Source organism: Athene noctua, chromosome 2, assembly GCF_965140245.1.
Source record: "Athene noctua chromosome 2, bAthNoc1.hap1.1, whole genome shotgun sequence".
Taxonomy (NCBI): Eukaryota; Metazoa; Chordata; class Aves; order Strigiformes; family Strigidae; genus Athene; species Athene noctua.
This window is the reverse complement of record NC_134038.1, coordinates 156,517,542-156,537,120: the sequence shown is the minus strand read 5'-3', so window position 1 is coordinate 156,537,120 and position 19,579 is coordinate 156,517,542. Positions and strand designations below refer to the sequence as shown.

Here is a 19,579-nt window from a genome sequence, read left to right as displayed (position 1 = left end):
CCCCTTGTCCTAACACAACAGGCCCTAGTAAAAAAAGTTTGTCCCCATCTTTCTTATAGGCCCTCTTTAAGTACTGGAAGGCTGATACCAGATCTCTCTGAAGCCTTCTCCAGGCTGAACAACCCCATCTCTCTCAGCCTTCCTGCACAGGAGAGGTGCTCCAGCCCCTGATCATCTTCATGGTCTCCTCTGGATCTGCTCCAACAGGTCCATGTCTTTCCTGTGCTGAGGGCTCCAGAGCTATATGCAGTATATTTTTTTTGCATATTTTTATTGAAAGAATAATGTGTAGAATTATTTTCATTATGGCATATTTCAAAACAGAATTTTAACATTACCAGTCACATGAAACCCCAGTAAAGGAACCAATCTCCTTCATAGTCTATATGGGGAAAATGGTTTAGGTCCAGCCTAATTTCAGAGTCTTTCTGCACTGCTACAGCAAAAGCTCAAGACTCCTCTCTTGCACTGCCACCCCACCATTAGCTAGCATATTTTTTTGTTCAACACCCCAGAGTTATTCTGGTAACATACCAGACCCAATTTAAGACAAGGGAATAAAAGATGTAACTACTTAGCTTCAAATAAACCACATATCAGTATCAGACCACTGCAATCTGTATTTTAATACTGAGTATTTGCATTAACATAGGAATAAAATTGTGCAAAAAAAGAATCTTACCTCACCATGGTTAAAACGTTCCTCTCTGAATAAAAACCAGAAAAATCACATTATTTATGTACTACAGAAGCATTGGTTTTACTTTAGTCATCTATAGTGGCTCTAGACAACTGAACTAATCCAGTAAGCATGAGTTAGAGCCTGCACAGATTTTTCTCCCTCTATAACAAGCTTTGAAATATACTGCAGATGAATAACTATCCTCCTCAATCCCTGTATTTATTTGGAAATATGAAAATTAATTTTAGAACTTTTTAAATTACTTCCCTGAATTAGTTCATATATAGAACAGCTTATTTAGAAAATGAAACCTCAGTAATGTAAAAGAGGCAGAGCACTGGTACCAAAAGAAGTCAGTCATTTACTCAGATACTACACAGATTTGTTCTGGATTCTCAGGAGGAAATACAAATGTGAAAAAAGTCAAAATCATGTACACTTGTTCTCCAAAACATCTGTGAGGACAGGATGTTGAATCCTGCTTGCATCTGTTGAAACTTTGATAATGGCCATTAGACTGTGAAAAGCAGAGATCACTGAAATGGTTAGTGATAAAATAAAAAAAAAAAAAAGCAGCAAAAAGATATGTCAGGGAAATTACAATATTCCATTGGACAAATTGACTGCTCTTGAGCATAGCATCACCAAGCGATGCTAAATGCCTGTGACAGGTAGACCATGCATTATAGATATTTAGGAAATAAAATTAATACAATTGGGATCTCCTCTTAAAGGTGAAACTCAGGTATCTTTATAACCTAAACAAAAAAAAGGAGGAAGGAATTTGCATTCACTATTTATAGGAGAAAAGCGAATAGGCACATTAATTATTTGCTTTTCTGCTCTGTTCCTAAACCAATATTTATTTAGTTGAAAATTTGGGAGCAAGAGGGTTACAATGTCTAAAACTAAGTTCAGCAGCTAAACTTACTTTTAGACATCTTATAAAAATACCACAGAGTATGTCCAAGCCATTCAGTTACTGAACTGCAGAAAATTTACCCTTCAAACAGGACCTACATAATGTAGAATTCTGATTTAGCATATAACAAATAAAATTAAATTCCAGCAGAAAATTCAGTTTTACATTAAAAAGACGATGTTTACCTTTCATATTGGCCTGTCTGAGATAAGACCCACATAAGATATTTAATTGCCTGAAGGAAACAAGAGCCAACAAAAAGTATGAATAAACTTTCAAAAGCATTCTAAAGCACTTTCAACATTTGCTAAATTAAATTACACCTGGGTAATCTCATTTTGAGATAATGCTAAGATAAAAGACATGCACTGTTTCAGCTAAAAATTCTTTTTGAGGATGTTTAATTAGCCAGGCAGTTAGCAGTTACCCATCTGTTCCTGTGTAAACTGTAAGTTGTTTTTACACAAATTATACATAATCAAATTTACAAAAACAGTCATAAACTTCAGTTATAGTACTCATCAGCTAAGTGACAGAATTTTTTTTGGCACTTAGCGGAAAAGCAGGTTTTACCAGTAACTCAGGACTGGACCTTTGCAAAAATCTATGTAAAGAGAATACAGAATTTTAAGCAAATATTTTTGAAAAACCTTTATTTTATCTAACTGTATTTGGTTTACATGGCAAGGTTTTGGTAGCAGGGGGCGCTGCAGGGGTGGCTTCTGTGAGAAGAGACAGAGCCAGTTCCAGTCAGCTTCAAAACAGATCTAGCACTGCCCAAAGCTGAGCCCATCTGTGATGCTGGTGGTGCCTCTGTTGGTAGCATGTTTAAGTAAAAACCACTGTGCAGCGGCTTTGAGAGCAGTGAGAAAAATGGAAGAGAAGCAATGCTGAAGACTCCAAGGTCAGTGAAGGCAGGGGAGGATGTGTTCCAGGCACCAGAGCAGAAATCCCCTACAGTTTGTGGAGAAGACCATGGTGATGTAGGTTTTCCCCCTACGGCCCATGGAGGACTATGGTGGAGCAGCTGTCCACGCTGCAGCCTGTAGAGGACACCATGCCAGAGCAGGTGGATGTGCCCTGAAAGAAGATGTAAGCCATGAAGAGCCCACAGAGGAGCAGGGTCCTGGCAGGACCTGTAGCTCATGGAGAGGAGGTCATGCTGGAGCAGGTTTGCTGGCAGAAGCTGTGACCCGTGGGGCACCCATGCTGGAGCAGTCTGTTCCTGAAGGACTGCACCCTGGGGAAATTACTCATGCCGGAACAGTTCTTAAAGAACTGCAGCCCATGGGAAGGACCCATTGAGCCTGGGAGAAAGGAGGTGGGGATAAGAGAAAGGTGGTTTTAGTTTTGTTTCTCATAATCCTACTCTATTTTTAATTGACAATAAATTAATCTTCCCCAATTCAAGTCTGTTTTGTTCATGACAGAAAATCAGTGGGTGATCTCCCTGTCCTTATCTTGACCCATGACATTTTTCAACTCTTTTTTTCCCCCCTGTCCTGCTGAGGATGGGGAATGAGAGCATGTGGTGGGCACCTAGCAGTCAGCCAAGATTAATCCACACTAAATTCTTCCCATCTCAAAATAAATAACGATCCCTTCAAAAAAACCTAAAAAGTAAATTCATGGTAAAGGTGACTCATTAAATCAATCACTTACCCTTTTGATGATTACCCCAAAAACCACCAGAACAACTGGTAATAGCAGAGTCTTTGTGTATCTTACTGGAGTCTACAAAGGAAATAAACTACATTAATTGCTTTCCATTCACCTACAATTACTTCAATAGTCATTTCAAAGACAACCATATAAAGACTTCTTCCTCGAATTAAATGTAAATTTAAATATTCAACAAGAACCAAGCAAGCTTAAAGAAACTCAAATTTAAACTCCACCCAGCAATCACACTAGAGGTCATTGGTAGATTATTCCCAGTTCTTTGGCAAGACACCCAAAGACTAAAAGTAGATTGTATCTCATCTGAATTTGAGCACTGTAGGTTGAGCAACCTAAAAAAATTCTAAATACATATCTACTGATGAACTAAAAAGAATCTACTAATGCCACATTAAGAAGCTTCAATGCTCTTCTGCAGTCTAAATCTACCACACTGAACCTTTGCAGCTCTCAGTACATTTTCCACATACTCAAAACCAGTTACTGACAGACATAAAATCTTAACTTTGCAGAACTGTAACCTTTCTTTTACCCCTGAGCAAGCACTTCTTTCATTCAAGCAAGCACATTCCTTAGATCCAAAACCAAAACACTGTTTTGGTCTTAGTTCATTTAAAAGCAGTAAAACCAGTTAAATTCAGCTTAAGTTCATTAGTGTCTCTAACTTCACAAGTAAGCACTTGAACTTAATATCACAGTAGAAGGTTATGGCTCACGGATGTTTTAAGTTATCAATTAAGATAAAACAAGAAGTTCCCTCTTCCATAATCATCTATTTTGATCAAATTACCTCTTTTTCCATGAAGTCAAACTCTGCAGCACAGGTATACATTAATGTATCAAAATCCTTGTAGCCAATAAATTTAGATTTTAAAATATTTCCAATATGAGCCTGGAAGGATATACAGGGAAAAAAAAAAGCTGTAGTAAGCAAAAACTGTCCCGTTTTCCACAAAGTAGTTTAAATGTATATGAAAAATATTTTTAATTAGAACATATTTTATCATTTACAGTATTTTTATAAGAGCACAACAAATCTCTTTCCAGTATATTAAATGACATCTTCGAGTTCAGCTCAGATTGGACTGTGTTAAATAAAAAGCAGAAAGTGGCGGAGAAAGGGATGTTACCATTGCAACTGGGTTCAACGAGAGTATAGTTTTGCATACTCATATTTTAATAGATGAACTTCCTGTCTTTTGCCCCGATGAACATCTGCAGATTGCTTTTTAAGAGTAGAATCTGACACTAAAGGGGCTGAAGTGAAGTGAGGAATCCTATTTACAAGAAGCATTTCAAAACTGTCTTAAAAATGAGCTTCTGAGGAAGGTAAACTAAGAAACTGAGTAAATAAAGATGTAGGTAGAAGATAGCCAAAATAAACAAAGCTCTATACATCCACATTTAAAAAGGAACACACAGAGCATTTACTAACTCGTAACAAAAACATACGTTTTTTTCACAGACTTTGATAGTAACACCTCAAATATACAGTAATACATAAGGAGTGAGGAAGCAAATATGCAATCTCTCTCCCATTTCTGCAACACAAATCTTAGAATTTCCAGAAAGTACATCAGTAAGATGCAAAAATCAAATACTAAGGATTAAAAAGTTTTTGAAAGACACAAACCAGATACTCAGATAAGAGAACTTACATCATCAGCTATTCCAAGTACCAAAGAAGTTAGGTATTTCAAGGTGACTGTTCCAAATAACCAGGCACATCCTTCAATGACCTTAAAAAAATATATTCAGAATGAAATAAACACGTCTCAACAAACTTTTAAAGAAACCTTTTCTTTTTTAAAAGGCTTATTAAATTTAGCTACTAGTTACAAACTCTCCTATGTTGTCACCAATAAGTACAGTAATTTCTACCCAATTACACTACCCAAATTTTAGTACCCTGGGGTATTTTCGATTTTTTTGTATTTTCTATTACAGCTGAAATAATTTTGTGCAACTGATTTAGATTACAGCTGTACAGCTGCACACAACATAGTAGCAGGAGAGGTACCAAAGGTAACTTTCAACAAGGGCAGCCTGTCAGTTCCATCTGTTTTGCATACACCACTGTGTAGTGATTATTTCCCAACAATAGCCTCTTCCTAATACCAGGTTGTACTACTCTGGTAATTCAAATCTTTGGAGGAATTTGCTGATTTATTGTACCTTCTTAAGATAATCTTCAAGTTAGAACTTGAAGGAAATATAAAGGAAGTACGCACAATTACTACTTAGTTACATATCATGTTTATCCCTGTACAAGAAAGATTAAATTATTGGCAATCCAGCTTCATCTATACAATTCTTTATAAAACTGGATCAAACTGACTAGGACAACCTGGCTCAGTATCTTGTATCTGGGACCAGCAGCAGATGCTTTTAGAGAGAATGCAACAACAAAATACAAACTGATCTTTACCCTAATGTAACCAGAGTTTTTATATGACAATGGGTTGCATTCAATCATTCCATTTCATGGCTGCAAATGAACTAAATACCTAGAAGGGACCTAACCCCTTTCTGAATTACTCTATTTTTTTTTACTTCCACAGTATCTTTCTTCTCTCCTCTAAGTTTATTGCCACTAGAATAAGGGGCACTAAATAAACTATAATTATATCCTACTTCTATTCACTGGCTTTGTTGTATTTACCTTGGTTTACAACATGTAGAATTCTAACCTATTTTAAAGTATCAGCTATTTAGTGAATCTACATTAAAAATTCTTTATACTCTCTACTTAAATCTGATGGTAGTACATTTAGGGTGAAGGTATTTTTTTTTTTTAATTTTTTTAAGACACTGACTGATATTACATGCAATATTTAGGATGCTAAATAGGAGTTTACAAAATAAAAAAATATTTTCTGCTTTCTCTGTAGTTCCTTCTCCATTATTTCCATCATGTATTTTCCTTTTTTGATGCCTGTTCAGTATTCAATTGATGTGTTCAGAGAACTTTTCAGAAAAATACCGAGATTTCTCTGCTGAGTGGCAAGTACTTATTTAGGATCAATTATTTTATATCCATACTTAGGGGGGTGGTGGTGGTCTTCTTTCGAAAACTTACCATTTAATACCACCCTTTGTTTCTTACCTTTAAAACATTCACACCTTATCCCATGGAGCTTATTTTCTTTTATATTTCCAGTTAGATAACTTCCCAAAAAGGTTTCTGAAATTCAAGTGCATTACATTCACCCACACACCCTTATCTACATCCTTCAAAGAAGTCGAAGACATTTGCAAGGGATGACTTCCTTTCACAGAGGCTGTCTTGGACCTATCTCATTATCTTGCATGTACACATAGCCTTAGTAACTTTATCACTGTTCAAGTTTTTATTCTTTTACAAAAGTTAGACTTACTGGTCTGCAGATTCACAAATGCCTTGGATCTCCTTTTTAAAAACTGACATGAGATTTGCCTACACTCCCATATTCCCTGGTACCACAGCTAACTACATTAGCAGGTTACGCATGCAATACATTTTGTTATATATTTTTTAATGCCCTTATATTCTAATTCCTTTATAATAACTGTATGAATTCTATCCAGTTTTGCTAACAGGTTACCCTTCATATAAAAAAAATGCCTGTCTTAAACCAGGCATAGTCTCAATAGGCCCCCATTTCAGGCGTTTTTAGAAGTTAATGTTATGTCCTAAGCAGCAAGTTGCTTCTCACGTTTTCTAGTGCGTTATATATTATTTGTCATAGTTTTGGGAGCATCCTCCATATTTGGACATGACCTCTACTACCCTCAAACCCCACCCACACACCCTACACTGTTTTACTGACTTGCTTCCTTATGTAATTACAAGTTGCTTACTGTTGTAAAAAATATCCTAAAAAAAATTATATAGGACACATTTTAGGGAATATCTAATGCAGTATCTTAATATTAATTTCTGCAAAAACTATTAGCCTTTTACTTGCCTTTTCTAAATCATCCTTTATTTTAAAGGGATGTTCATATAGATCTTAGGTTTTCTACATATGTTTAAGTTGGTAATTTAAAATGAAATGCCATTTGAAGGTTATTTCAGTTTTCTGATATAAATGTGTGTATATGCCCTTTTTCTTCCTTCAGTAATTTAAAATTAATTTCTAGGAATATGGACAATATATTAAAGAGAGTAGTTCAGCTACATTTTTCGTTTCCAATAGCTGAAAATCATAAGTTATTTCTGTATTTTACTAAAACAAAAAGCAAAGTCAGAGTTCTTTTCTGAAATTCAAAATATATGAAATTCCTTACCCATATATAGATTTCTCTTCTGCCACTTTTCAAGACTTTTGGACTCAATTCAAGAATTCCCTAATAACAAAATTAATGGACATTTTCAGGTAACATATAGTAACAAGTACCCTGAGTAAGGCTTTTTTTGTTTGTTTTGGTAAGCACCTATTGTACCACATAGATATTTATTAAAAGCCCCTCCATAATCAATACAACCTGAAATATGAATATATGACATTGTGATTTTACCCTGCACCAGCAAAACATGCCAACATAAAAACTCTTACTGCAGTTTATATACATTAAATAGAAGACTACTCTTCTCTTTAACAAGTAAGATTCTGTATTATACAGTTCTAAGCTTCTTTATGTCACAGCCCATGGGAAACTGAACTATGTCTGCTTCCACGAATGACAAGAGAATAAATAAATAAATCAATTACTGGCAGCACAATACAAACAATTTTCAAACAAGGCAACAGGATATGGGTGGTGGGAAGATATACTCATGTTTTACTATTTCACGTTATGTTCTTCATTTTATGACAGAAGGAAGACTCATTTTAAGCTAATTTGATGAAAACTATAATTAAGAAAAACCGAGAATTAAAAGTTTTCAGAAATCCAGACCATATGCGAGACTGAGGCCACAAATAGATGAGAAACAATAAATATTCATTCCAAAGCAGAAAATAGGCAAGAAACTCAATGCACCTCTACTTACTATATAAGTACAAAAGCTGCTACAAAAACTAGAGTGGGTTTGTAATAAGCAGACTATACTACCATCAAATACCAGTAGCCAAGGCAGCTTACTGTTAGCATCAGTGAGAAACTACCACTTTTTTGCTGATGGACAAATATAAACAAAAGGGGGGAAAAAAAAGAAAAAAAAAAATAATCACTGAACTCAGCCCAAGCTTCTAGGAGAGACAAAAAGAATCAGAAATGGAGATGATTTATAGTATGCTAAACTTAGATCTGTTCACACAATCTGATGTCCTATTTCTGCCGTACATAAATCCCTTAAGAGAAACTATAAGAAACTCAAAAAGGTTGGCCATTGCTTTTCCTATTTAAAGAAAAATTAAAATAGTGAATGATGAGATGATGAGTCTTCAGTGAGTAATTTCACTAACATGGCAGTATGACTCAGCAGCTTCAAACAGTCTTAAACCATTGTCATGTATGTTTTAGTCATTTGTTCTGCATTTGCAGTTTCACAATCAATAAAGAAACATTTAAAACAAACTCCTCCTTGCTCATGCTCTTGTTCTACAATTAGTCTGGTCAAAAATACATATGTGGTAAATTTTATATTTTTATGAAAAGAAGAAAGCTATGAAAACAAGAGAACTGAGCCTTAACTGAATTTCTCTTATAAAGAGGTCTTGGTGTAAAAATACAATTTTTTAAATTAGTATGTACCCATTCTCCAGATCTCTTTTAAGATCTAATTCTCTTTGTCATGTGAAAGATACCTCAACTAGCTGAAAATGCTGCAGTTTCACATTTTAAATCAATACATAAATAACAGTACAGCATTACACTCTTAGCATATGATTTTTTCTTAAACAACTTACCCAGATAACTACTAAAGATGCAGCATAATACGATGTCAACAACATTGAATTACCAAACATCAGAATAAAACACACTACAAGAGATACCTGAAAGAAGAAAAAAAAATTAAATTTAAAATAGAAAAGGTAAGAATTGCGCAAGTATAGAAATTACCTTGTGTCAACAGCTTTAAAGACACCTACTTCACAGCAAGTGCAAGCTTGATACTCAAGCTTACAGACTTGTTCTGCAAACAGTGATTGTAAAGACTTAATGGCAACAGGTAGACAAGTGTATATTATTATGTTAATTTGTATTTTAAAAACACTTATAGACAAAAAGATTTTATCATAGAACTAACTCATGTGATAAAGCAGCTATATTTTTAAGTTATTCCTACCACATTCATTTTTTTTTCAAATTAAGGTATTATTTCTCCATCCTGTTTGTTATCTTTCAGAATCCTAGGCAAACAAAAATGTTGAATAAAATGTTTGTTGTCTCTTTCTTCCAAACTGAGAACCATCTATTTAAAATATAATCATCACCAAATCAAAGTCAAGGAAGCAGAACTGTGACTGATCATATGCACCTAACTAAATGAGGTTGAAAGTCAAGGCTGAAATACAACTTTTATCTACCATCCTGATCTCCTACTGTGCTTTCTTTTTAATAGCAAGCAAGCTGAATTTTCTAACTTGGAGAGCAAAATCAATGATCAATCACTGTCTTCTATACCCAACAATAAAGAAAAATAATGTAGCTATTTGTAAATTATGCAGACTTTTCTACTCACCTCCTCACATGGACTTTCATTTTCCACAGAAAAGTGGCAGGGAGCAAAAATTGAAAACACCACAAAACAAAGATTGGCAGTTTACCCAGCATCATTAAGCTTTCTCTGTAATATAACATGATTGTTTATCTATCTGAAAATAGGGTTTTTATGACACTTTGGCACCAAAATTATGATATAGCTACTAACATAAACCAAAAGGCTTAAATATTTCACCCTGCTTCTGTCAAAAAATTACTAAAGCAAGATAAAATGTTTGTTTGCAAGTTTTACTGGTAAGTCTGACTGGGAACAAGCATTTGGCATCCCAGGTTTATATCATAGATGCCTAGAACTTACTACTGCCCTTAAATTTATCATTTGCATATTTCAAAATATGTTTGAAAACATATGAAATACAATTAAGATCAAAGCTTCTTATCTTTGGCAAACATTCTCTTTTTTCCCCACTGAGTTTGCATAGCACAATTTTAGCAAAAATATATTTTTAAAGACAACTGTATTTCTTCAAAAAAGTTTACATCTTCCTGTATATTTCAAACTATAATCTCGCTTCAAATAGCAAAACTCCTGGTAGAAAAACTTGATCATTATCTTAACTTTAAAAATGAAAATCAGATATATTACAGAGAAACTTACATGCCTTTTACTTATCTCCTTCCTTTGCTTTCTCACCCATTTTTGAGAAAATAGTTTTTCCTCAGACTAATAGTTTAATAGTTTATTTTCTTTGTCCTCCCTTTCTAAATATCTCTCCAAATAGTTCAACTACAACATCTTTGCATGGTCAAGACTACAGTTGTCTTCAAAACCCAATTTTAGTTGGAGGAGTTCTCCTTCAAAGACATGTCTATTCTCTAATTTTGACATACTAATATCTCACTATTTTGTTTCTGCTAATCTATGGCATGAGGTGAAAGCTGACTTTTCAACTTTTTATTACTCATGCTCTATTACTTGTTTTCTAATCTGTTGAGACAGTATCTTCAAGTCCATGGAATGAATAGAGACAGAAAGGAGAGGCAAGTACTTCTACAAATTCTTTAGGTTGATAATTTTTCTGGGGTTCAAAAATTCCTGTGCACCACAGGGATCCTAGTTTCTGACACTGTGACATCAATACACATAAGATCAAATATTTGAATCCAGGCTCCTCTGTCCGGTATTATTGCATCTTTTCAACCACCTTGCAACTAAGGAAAACGCTTTACACAAATGGCCTCCTTTAATGCTTTGACTTGTTTGAGGGGATTCAAGTTTTTTAAAAAAAGTATTACCATATGAGCAGAGAGTATCTTCTGTAATTTGCAGGAGTCAATATAACCCATAATGCACACAGCAAATAATGAAGCTATCTAGAATCAAAAATGAAAAGATAAATTAAAACAATTTGCAGTGGTGCACTCTTTCTAGCAGAATACACATTCATACAAAGAGATTATTCAAACAATAATTAACTTTTATTGCTACTTTTTTGCTAAACAAATACTTAGGCATTTCATAATGGTTTCTTTCAAAAAACCTACTGTGGTGCTCCGAATAACAACTATCAAACATATTTAAATATTTAACAAAAATTTGAAAATATGCTTTATAAAAATGCAAGTCACCAAAATACAGCACTAACATATCATCTTTCACCCATAGATTTTAATAAAAATAACAAAACAAAACAAACCCATTCAGTAACATTATTTAACCTTAACTTTTCAGCAAAGTATGAGAACATCCATAGTTTGCTGCTAAGGAAAATGAGATTCTTTCATTAGACAGCTTGCTATAAGTCACATGAGAAATTAATGAAATTATGAATTGAACCTTTTATTTCCAATTTCAGGCCCAGCATCTTAAACAGGTTATAGTGATGAGTTTCTCACAATATTTCACAGAATTTAATGGTTTCTTCTTCTGCAGTTAGAAAACTTGCATACCACAGCACATATTGATTGTTCAAAATTATCAACTCAAACCAAGTAATATCTGCTTCAAGTAAGACAGACAAGTGAAAAAATATGGAGACATAGATGGATTTCAATCAACAGGCTACTTTTCAATCAATTTAAACACCAAAAAAGTGTGCTGTATGACCGTAGCCTACTGCTCACATGAGCATCTACTATATTTCAACACTAACTAAAAGTCATTTCAACTGTCCAAACTCTCAGACAGTAAGATTATGTCACTACTCACAGGCTCATCAAAATTAAATGGGAAATCATGCAAAATCATGCCAGGTATTACATGCCATGCAAACATTGCTCCATTTAAAAATTTGGAATAGCCTAAAAAGATGCAAGATCAATGCCTTCTTTATTTTTTTACTTCAATATACAAAGTTTTTTCTTGTTCTGAGCTTGTTCTAATGTACTAAACTTAGGGTAGAGCCTGCTTTTAAGGGAAAAGTACATTTTTTAGTCCTGGAAACAGAATACTGAGTAGTGTAAATGATCAACTTTTAAATTTAAGACTAGAAAAATATTGATGTGATAAATGGTGTGAATCTTTCCTGAGAGCGAGAGTGAAATCTGCTAAAAGGAAATAATCAGTATGATTGTGAATTCAATAACTGTCTATACAAAGCAGTCAGTTTGCCTAGAAAAGACAAAGAGGCAAATATGGTCTTACCTGTGTTAGAAGAACAAACTGAGCAAACTGCCAGGGAAGCATGAAAAAGATATTAGAAACACACAGTGCAATCAAGCTTCCTGTATTAATATTCGGAATCCTTGGGAAAAAGAGACAGAATAGGCATCAGTAAGTAAAATTACACAGGTGTTTGCATATTATTGAAAAGTACAATAGAGAATGCAATAAAAACAAAATTACCTCAGAAGTTAGCTAGCAATATCGATCAACTACAAATAACACTGCTCAAGTAAATTTAATATGTCTTTTCCACCAGTTTCCCAAAACAATAGTTCTGATGTTTAATGTGTCTTAACTACTTGAGGAGTCACTCATCACCAAACAAGTCTTCTCCTGGCAGCATGTAATATAGCAGGCCAACCTATGTCACGTGAGGTGGTCCACCTTGTTGTAACAACTCTACAGTCAGGTCACAACCATTTCCACTTCAGCTGGGATCACAACTATTCACAGAACAGTCGGCATTTGAAAGTGATTTCACTCCTCTTCCTCACATATCTTCCGTATTTACTTTCTACAACTTTCTGCTAGCAATCCTGAGTGAGGTTTCAGGGCAGGAGACAATGAATGACAAATACATGAAATTCATCTTTAACTAAAACCAGCCCATTCTCTATGTCCTGCTGTAAGTGTTATTTATTTAATCCTGTGTTAGCTTTGAGTTCACTTCAGAAAAATGTCGTGTGCCAAATTTCATTAAGTGGCCTCCAACAGATGAAGACACCATAAAAGTTCTGCTGAAAAACCCAAACCCAACAGATTGCAGCCAACTCAAATTCTGTAAAATTTTATTCATCTTCTTTTACAAAGCCTCAAGATTAACTTCTATTCATGCTGAGCATAGGTCTAATGTATTAAGTAATACGTTATACAAATGTGATAGAAATGATACAAATAATAGGAGAATTTAAGTTCTAGTCTCTGTTTCAAAGACAGTTCCTATATTTTATTGGAATATTGTTACACATAAAACAGAGTTGCTCTTGAAGCAGGAATTATAACTGAGAAACAGAAAGTTCAAATGTTTTAGCCCCTTTCTGGAACCTCTCTCTGAAACGCTTAAATACCTACTTCTCATAGGTAAGCAAGCCCAAGTACTATTTTATGTACCAAGGTTTGAAGAACAGTGGTGAATCTATCTAATCAAGAAGTGTCATAATTGTAGGTACAGAATATATGTGCTCTGATCACCCTAACTTAAAAGTGTCATTTCCTTGGTTTTTGTTTGACCTCACAATTTAGCATTAAATGAACAGGTGTCTTTCTAATTTGAAATCTAGCAATCATTCTACAAACTTATGCCTCAAAATATTTTTCTAGACAGCTTGTATCTTTTCCTCACTTAAAAACCCCAAGTTAGTGACAAGCACAAAATATTTTTGGTTTAATCATCAATACTACAAATTAGTATGACCTAATAAAGGAAAATCTGTGGTTATAAGTACAAAGTTCAGCTAAATCATAAATATACTGGAAATCTGATGCCACAGAGTTTGTGGAAAAGCCCTCAAGTAAAAACGATCAGGCTTATTTTTCAAAAGAGAGGCAAGACAGTAACATAATCATGTTGCAAGCCAGAAACAGCCACGGTAAAGGAGGACTAATGAACTCAGGATCATCCCTGCATCAGTGCAATTAGATTGCTCTAAATCATTGAACTAGTTAATTAGCCTTGTTAACTAGTTATAGAAGACTGCAAGAACATACTAGTTTAGGGTGCCTATAGCATCCTCTGTTGCATAGCATAGGCTTATTCCAAGTGCAACCAACGTAGAGAGACAAAACCAGTTTACAGAGTATCAACTTGTTTCTCATGGGAAGAAAGTGACATCAACCAAAAATTCTGATTTTTAGTTTAGATACATATTTGCCAATACAGTAACTTGGACTCTTATTTTAAGCATGTCTTCAAGTTGCAAAGTTTTTCCTTTTAATAAGTGAGCAATATACTGCAGTTCTACAGGTGCAGAGTCTGCAATGTAACAGTCACAGGAAAGTTTCTATGTTAATGATACCATCGCTATGGCACACAGAGGCACTTGAATAAATATTTAAACAAATGCATTTAAATAAATGTCCTGTGACATTCCATTTTTTAAATCACTGTGAAGACATAAGGATAAATGGAGAGGTACCTGAGAATATAGGTCAAAAGCAACATCTGAAGCACAAGGAATGGGTATGAGAAACTTTCACGAAGAGGTGGAGTCCACATCACGCGAGTGCACTAAAAATAAGAACTACGTTAGATGATAAAACTTGCTGCTACATTTCCATTAAACAATGCATTTGTATTTCAAAATGAATGACCACAGATACTTCAATAAAGCAAAAACCAAGCTACATGAGATTTTACTCACAAACTAAAAAAAAAAAAACAAGCCAGGAAGCAGAAAAGAGGAAGAAAAAGAAAGTGGCTTCCAGACTTGAGATCTATGACGCACTGTTTAATTAAAATAGATCACTGCTTTTCCAAAATGAAATGTGACAGCTAGAGAACATCCAAGAAAAAAAGCCAGGACAGCAGCTGCTTGTTCCTGCTTCTGCTGAGATTAACAACTCATTCAGGTAACTACAACCATGCTCACATTCAGGCAGTGACTTGCCATACTTAGACGGAGAAAGTGTGTGGGGAGAGGATCTGAAGGATAAACCAACATACTCTTCATTACGCTAGAGTTCTCTAGATTATAAACATTTCACACTTCTACTAGCGACAGTACATAAATATAAAATATAACGCTGCCCTCCAAAACAGGCCAATAAAATTGAATACACAAAATCAAGCACTTACATAGCTTATACTTACACTTACTTTGCTCTTTAACCCTAATAAAGCAAAGCATAATACAATGAAGTCAACTGAGTATCTTTTTCATTAATTTCTTGGGGTTCATGGCAAATGGCTCAGCTATAACTGTCATCTCCAATGTTTATATTCAGCTCTTTATAAAGTGCTTGCAGATGGCACTGGCCATCAAAAAAATAATTATAACTTTACAGGAAAACTCTGACATACAAACAAAAAGTTTCAAAATGGCTATCAGTAGATTTGTACTCAAAATTAGAAGTAGGTTCTTTAAAACTACAGGACAAAACCACAGTTCATCTTAACATGGACCATAATAAATCTATGAAAGCTTATAGGATTTGGATGCTAGGATGTTCCTTCTCCACTTCCTATAATCTTAAAACCATTTTTTAAAATACTGTTTTACCAAAGAAGTCACTAGAATCGAAATTATAAATCTCCTTGCTTATTGTCTTGGTATTTCACAAATATTTTAAATTAATAGTGTAAAAATAAATGCAAAGTACAGAAGCCCATCCACATTCGTCAAACAGTCCTTGCTGTCTAAAAGCACTCTCTGGAAAAGCTGCACCCTGACTACCATTAAAACAAGCCCTTCATAAATATATGAATACTAATGTGTTGTCTTCAGCTGACTGCACAAATATGATTAGTTAAAGTATTTTTATTAGAAATAAATATAATCATGATTATTCTAAAGCTTTGTAGTCTGATTATTTTTCAAGACTATATCAACATTTGATTTACCAAATCTTTTGATACTAGAGAAGATAAAGACAGGAAAGAAATTATAAGCATATACAGCCATAAAAAGGAAGCATTACCTTAAAAGTGGATTGACTAATTTAAGCCTATGCTATTTTTCTATGTTTGGAATGTAATACCAAACTCAATCATCTGTGGATGATTTATCAAGGCTGTAAACGAACTTTTGCTGCAGGTATAAATACATCAGATCTGTCTAACCTTGAAATCATTAAAACACAGTAGCACAAGCAAATGCAAATAAAAACATACTGCTTTAGGATCATTAGCTCAGTGCCAGAAGGCTAACCACTTTTACACAGCACTACATCTGAGATACCAACACTCTCAGACCAGGCTTACTCATGTAGCTCAGTCCTATGGCTCCAGAAAAGGAAAGCAAATTTTTAGCAACTGGCTTAGCTCCACTGTTAAGTAGTGTTGAACCACATGCAAGATGATTTCACACAATCAAAGGCCTATGAAAGAGTTAAATAGGTTTTTTATACACATAAGTGTACACACTCACTCCCGGAATGTGATTCAACAGTACACACAGTGAAACTAGACCACCTACATACATGTAACTACATATATTACCATAACTATATACACAACAATCTCACAGCTCTCTGTGTTATTTCATTACTCACAGTACAAATGCAAAGAGCCAGCTGAGATCTAACACTGCACCTCTGCAAGTCCTATTGCTCTCCAGAAATCCATACAGCTGAGCCTGAATCAGTCACCCTACTTGAGCTCTACCTAAGCCCAGACTACATCAGTGTAGAGCTAATGTAGACCTAATTTCATACCATTCTCCAAAATACACACATTATCTGTGGTTTTCCCCCAAGTCAAGTCATCCACAGAGAGACACAAGCTCTCCTACAGAGTCTCCTATGGATAAGAGAACTGCCTGTGTCATAGCGAAATAAATGTTTCTTTTCATTATTGCTACCACTGTCTTTGAAGTTTTCAACTTGTTCCCTTCTGAAGTTACACTTTATCACCTTCACACTTGGCAAAACAGTGTGTACTCCAATCAGTATTTCCTAGCAAAGGATATCCCTTCACTTCAGAACGCCATTAAGACCAGAAACCCACATATTCACCCCCTTAAAGCACCAAAAAAAGTTTAGAAACTAGTGTTTACCGGGTCTGGACCAGGCAGTTAACATCCATTAGTGAAAATTCTTCACAAAGGATATTTAGAGAAAAACATTTCAAATGCAACTTAAAAATAAAATAGCTATTTCATCACACCAGTTTTGTTTTTGTAAGGTAACTGTCAAAGCTCACTATGAATAGAAGCCTCTTTGATTGTTATGTGCAACTACATATTCTTCCTACTCCGAGTTTTCTATCAAGTTCAGCTCAGTAAAATAAGGGTTAAAGTTATGTTTTGTTTTCTTAACAAAATTGTAAGTTAGCTAGTTTCCATCTAGAAAATCTTCACAGTACAGCTGCATTTCAAGTAAAATAAAACAAACATTTATATACATAAAATGAACATTAAAAAACCCCCAGAAACTCTGCCCAAGAGTATCAGAATGAAAGCCATGAGTTTTCTTCCAAAATATAACACAGTGACATGAATAGCATTAGTTGGGGATGCAGGGAGATGTTTTAAGTTACAATTTCTTCTTTTTTTTTTTTCCCACCCTGTAATGCAGCTTACTAAAGAAGTCCATCATTGGAATTCTCTATACACATATACAGTTTGTAAATTCTGTGTATCCTGGCCATAGTATATCAGTACTACAGAGGTTTCTTTGCCTTTTTTTTTTTTTTTTTTTTTTTTTTTTTGGGGGGGGGGGGGCCTGTGTATTCATGAATTTCCAGTAAAATGCATAGCAATTTGAAGAAAACCTCCTCCATTTCTGAAGCTTGTTCATATGGTACATATAGCTCAGTTATGTCTGGAATAGGCACAAAAATAGAATATTTTGATGTTTTGAAACTTGAGTCATTGTGCTACTAAGATTCCAATCTCAGGACCACTGTACAATGTATTTCCTTTCTGAATTATTATTTTTTTAACATATATGTTGACACATTGGACTGTGCTATACATTTTCAAGTCATGGCCTATTTTGCTTTCAATAATGTCTTATTCCATTTAAATCCATCCTCTAATAGATAAGCAACATCACTATCTTTGTTGAAATAAGAATTAGCTTAAACTTTAAAAAAAAAAAAAAAAAAAAAAGGGGGAGAGGGGTGTGGTTGGGGAGGGAGACCTACCTCTCCATGGTTGAAAAAGAAACACATCACGGTAACAAGGCCTCCTAGACGACTCCCACTGTAAAAAAACCAGGAAAAATAGGTTCAACAGAATCTCGTAACAGTCAATGCTGCTTCAAAAATGTGAAGCGGCACTTATGTACAACTAAGTTGGGGAGTGTGGAGGGTGTGGTAAGAATGCTTTCAAGCATGAGGGGAAAGCAATCTACACTGTACATACAATATTAAACTAGTTAGTCAGCTAATATTTATTCCAGAGCAGACTACTCTTCATATATCAGCTGTTTACTGCAGAAGACCAATTTTAATGTAAATAATTTGGAAAACAGTTATTCCACTCTCACAAACCTTGGTTTAGATCATTACATCTGCTGCTTCATCTGCTATACCCAGAGCTTGGTCTTGAAAAGTGCCAAACCTTTTTTTTCTTCCCTAAACACCAGGCAATATAAATGGACTATTTCTTCCCTAAGATGTTGAGCATAATTTGCATGCTAAACTGCCCAACAGGGAATTTTCACCTGAATCTAGGACTATCTTAGAGTAATCAAATCAAGCAAGTTCAAAAAATGTATTTAGAAATGAATTAGTGACATGGTCGATGCAAGACACAATTTAATTCTTATGTGCAATACTGTGATGTTAACATGAGAGTTTTTCAAGCCCTTAACTTAAGGAATTTTACACATTTCTAAACCAATCAAATTCACCTGTTGAATAATTAGCACCATGGAGTCAACACTGAAACCAAAGATATTACTTAGATTTATCCCCTCTCAAAACAGCAATATATAAGATTCCTATGTTTGATTAGAGTTGTAATTACTCGTCCTGTGATATAAAGCAAAGAACACTTTTTGTGCACACAAGCGCACTACTACTATGAATGACAGAATATACAATTTTTTCTAATAAACAAAAGAATCAGCCAGCTGTTAAGATTCTTTAAAAAAAGTAAACAAACCTCAGATCCTCTCAGGTCCTTCATCCATCACTAATATACAAGTCAAACAGAATGAGTGAGTTCTAGGTACACAATCTGAGGATTACAGGTATCAACTAAGTGCTAAAACAATCTCCAGGAATTGTGTATTCTCTCACATAAAACTCAACCTTTCATTCCACAAATTCTAAAAGCATCAACACTGAAACCCAAAATAGCTAAAATATGTGCTTAATATTAAAAAAATGTTAGTCTTAGAAACAAAGCAGACTAAAAATTTGCAAAAAACACCC

At 34.6% G+C, this 19,579-nt stretch overlaps 1 protein-coding gene across 1 annotated transcript in view; it reads right to left on the bottom strand.

The window, feature by feature from the left end:
- Positions 1-19,579, bottom strand: part of DPY19L1 (dpy-19 like C-mannosyltransferase 1) — a 51,825-nt gene that overhangs the window by 13,479 nt on the left and 18,767 nt on the right. Inside the window, exons 8-18 of the mRNA XM_074900812.1 lie at positions 18,344-18,401; positions 14,676-14,767; positions 12,520-12,619; positions 11,172-11,249; positions 9,119-9,205; positions 7,554-7,613; positions 4,943-5,023; positions 4,075-4,176; positions 3,267-3,338; positions 1,790-1,839; positions 683-707 (exon numbers count right to left, since the gene is read on the bottom strand). Coding sequence (XP_074756913.1) covers positions 683-707; positions 1,790-1,839; positions 3,267-3,338; positions 4,075-4,176; positions 4,943-5,023; positions 7,554-7,613; positions 9,119-9,205; positions 11,172-11,249; positions 12,520-12,619; positions 14,676-14,767; positions 18,344-18,401 — 805 coding nt within the window. The remainder of the gene's footprint in view (positions 1-682; positions 708-1,789; positions 1,840-3,266; positions 3,339-4,074; positions 4,177-4,942; positions 5,024-7,553; positions 7,614-9,118; positions 9,206-11,171; positions 11,250-12,519; positions 12,620-14,675; positions 14,768-18,343; positions 18,402-19,579) is intronic.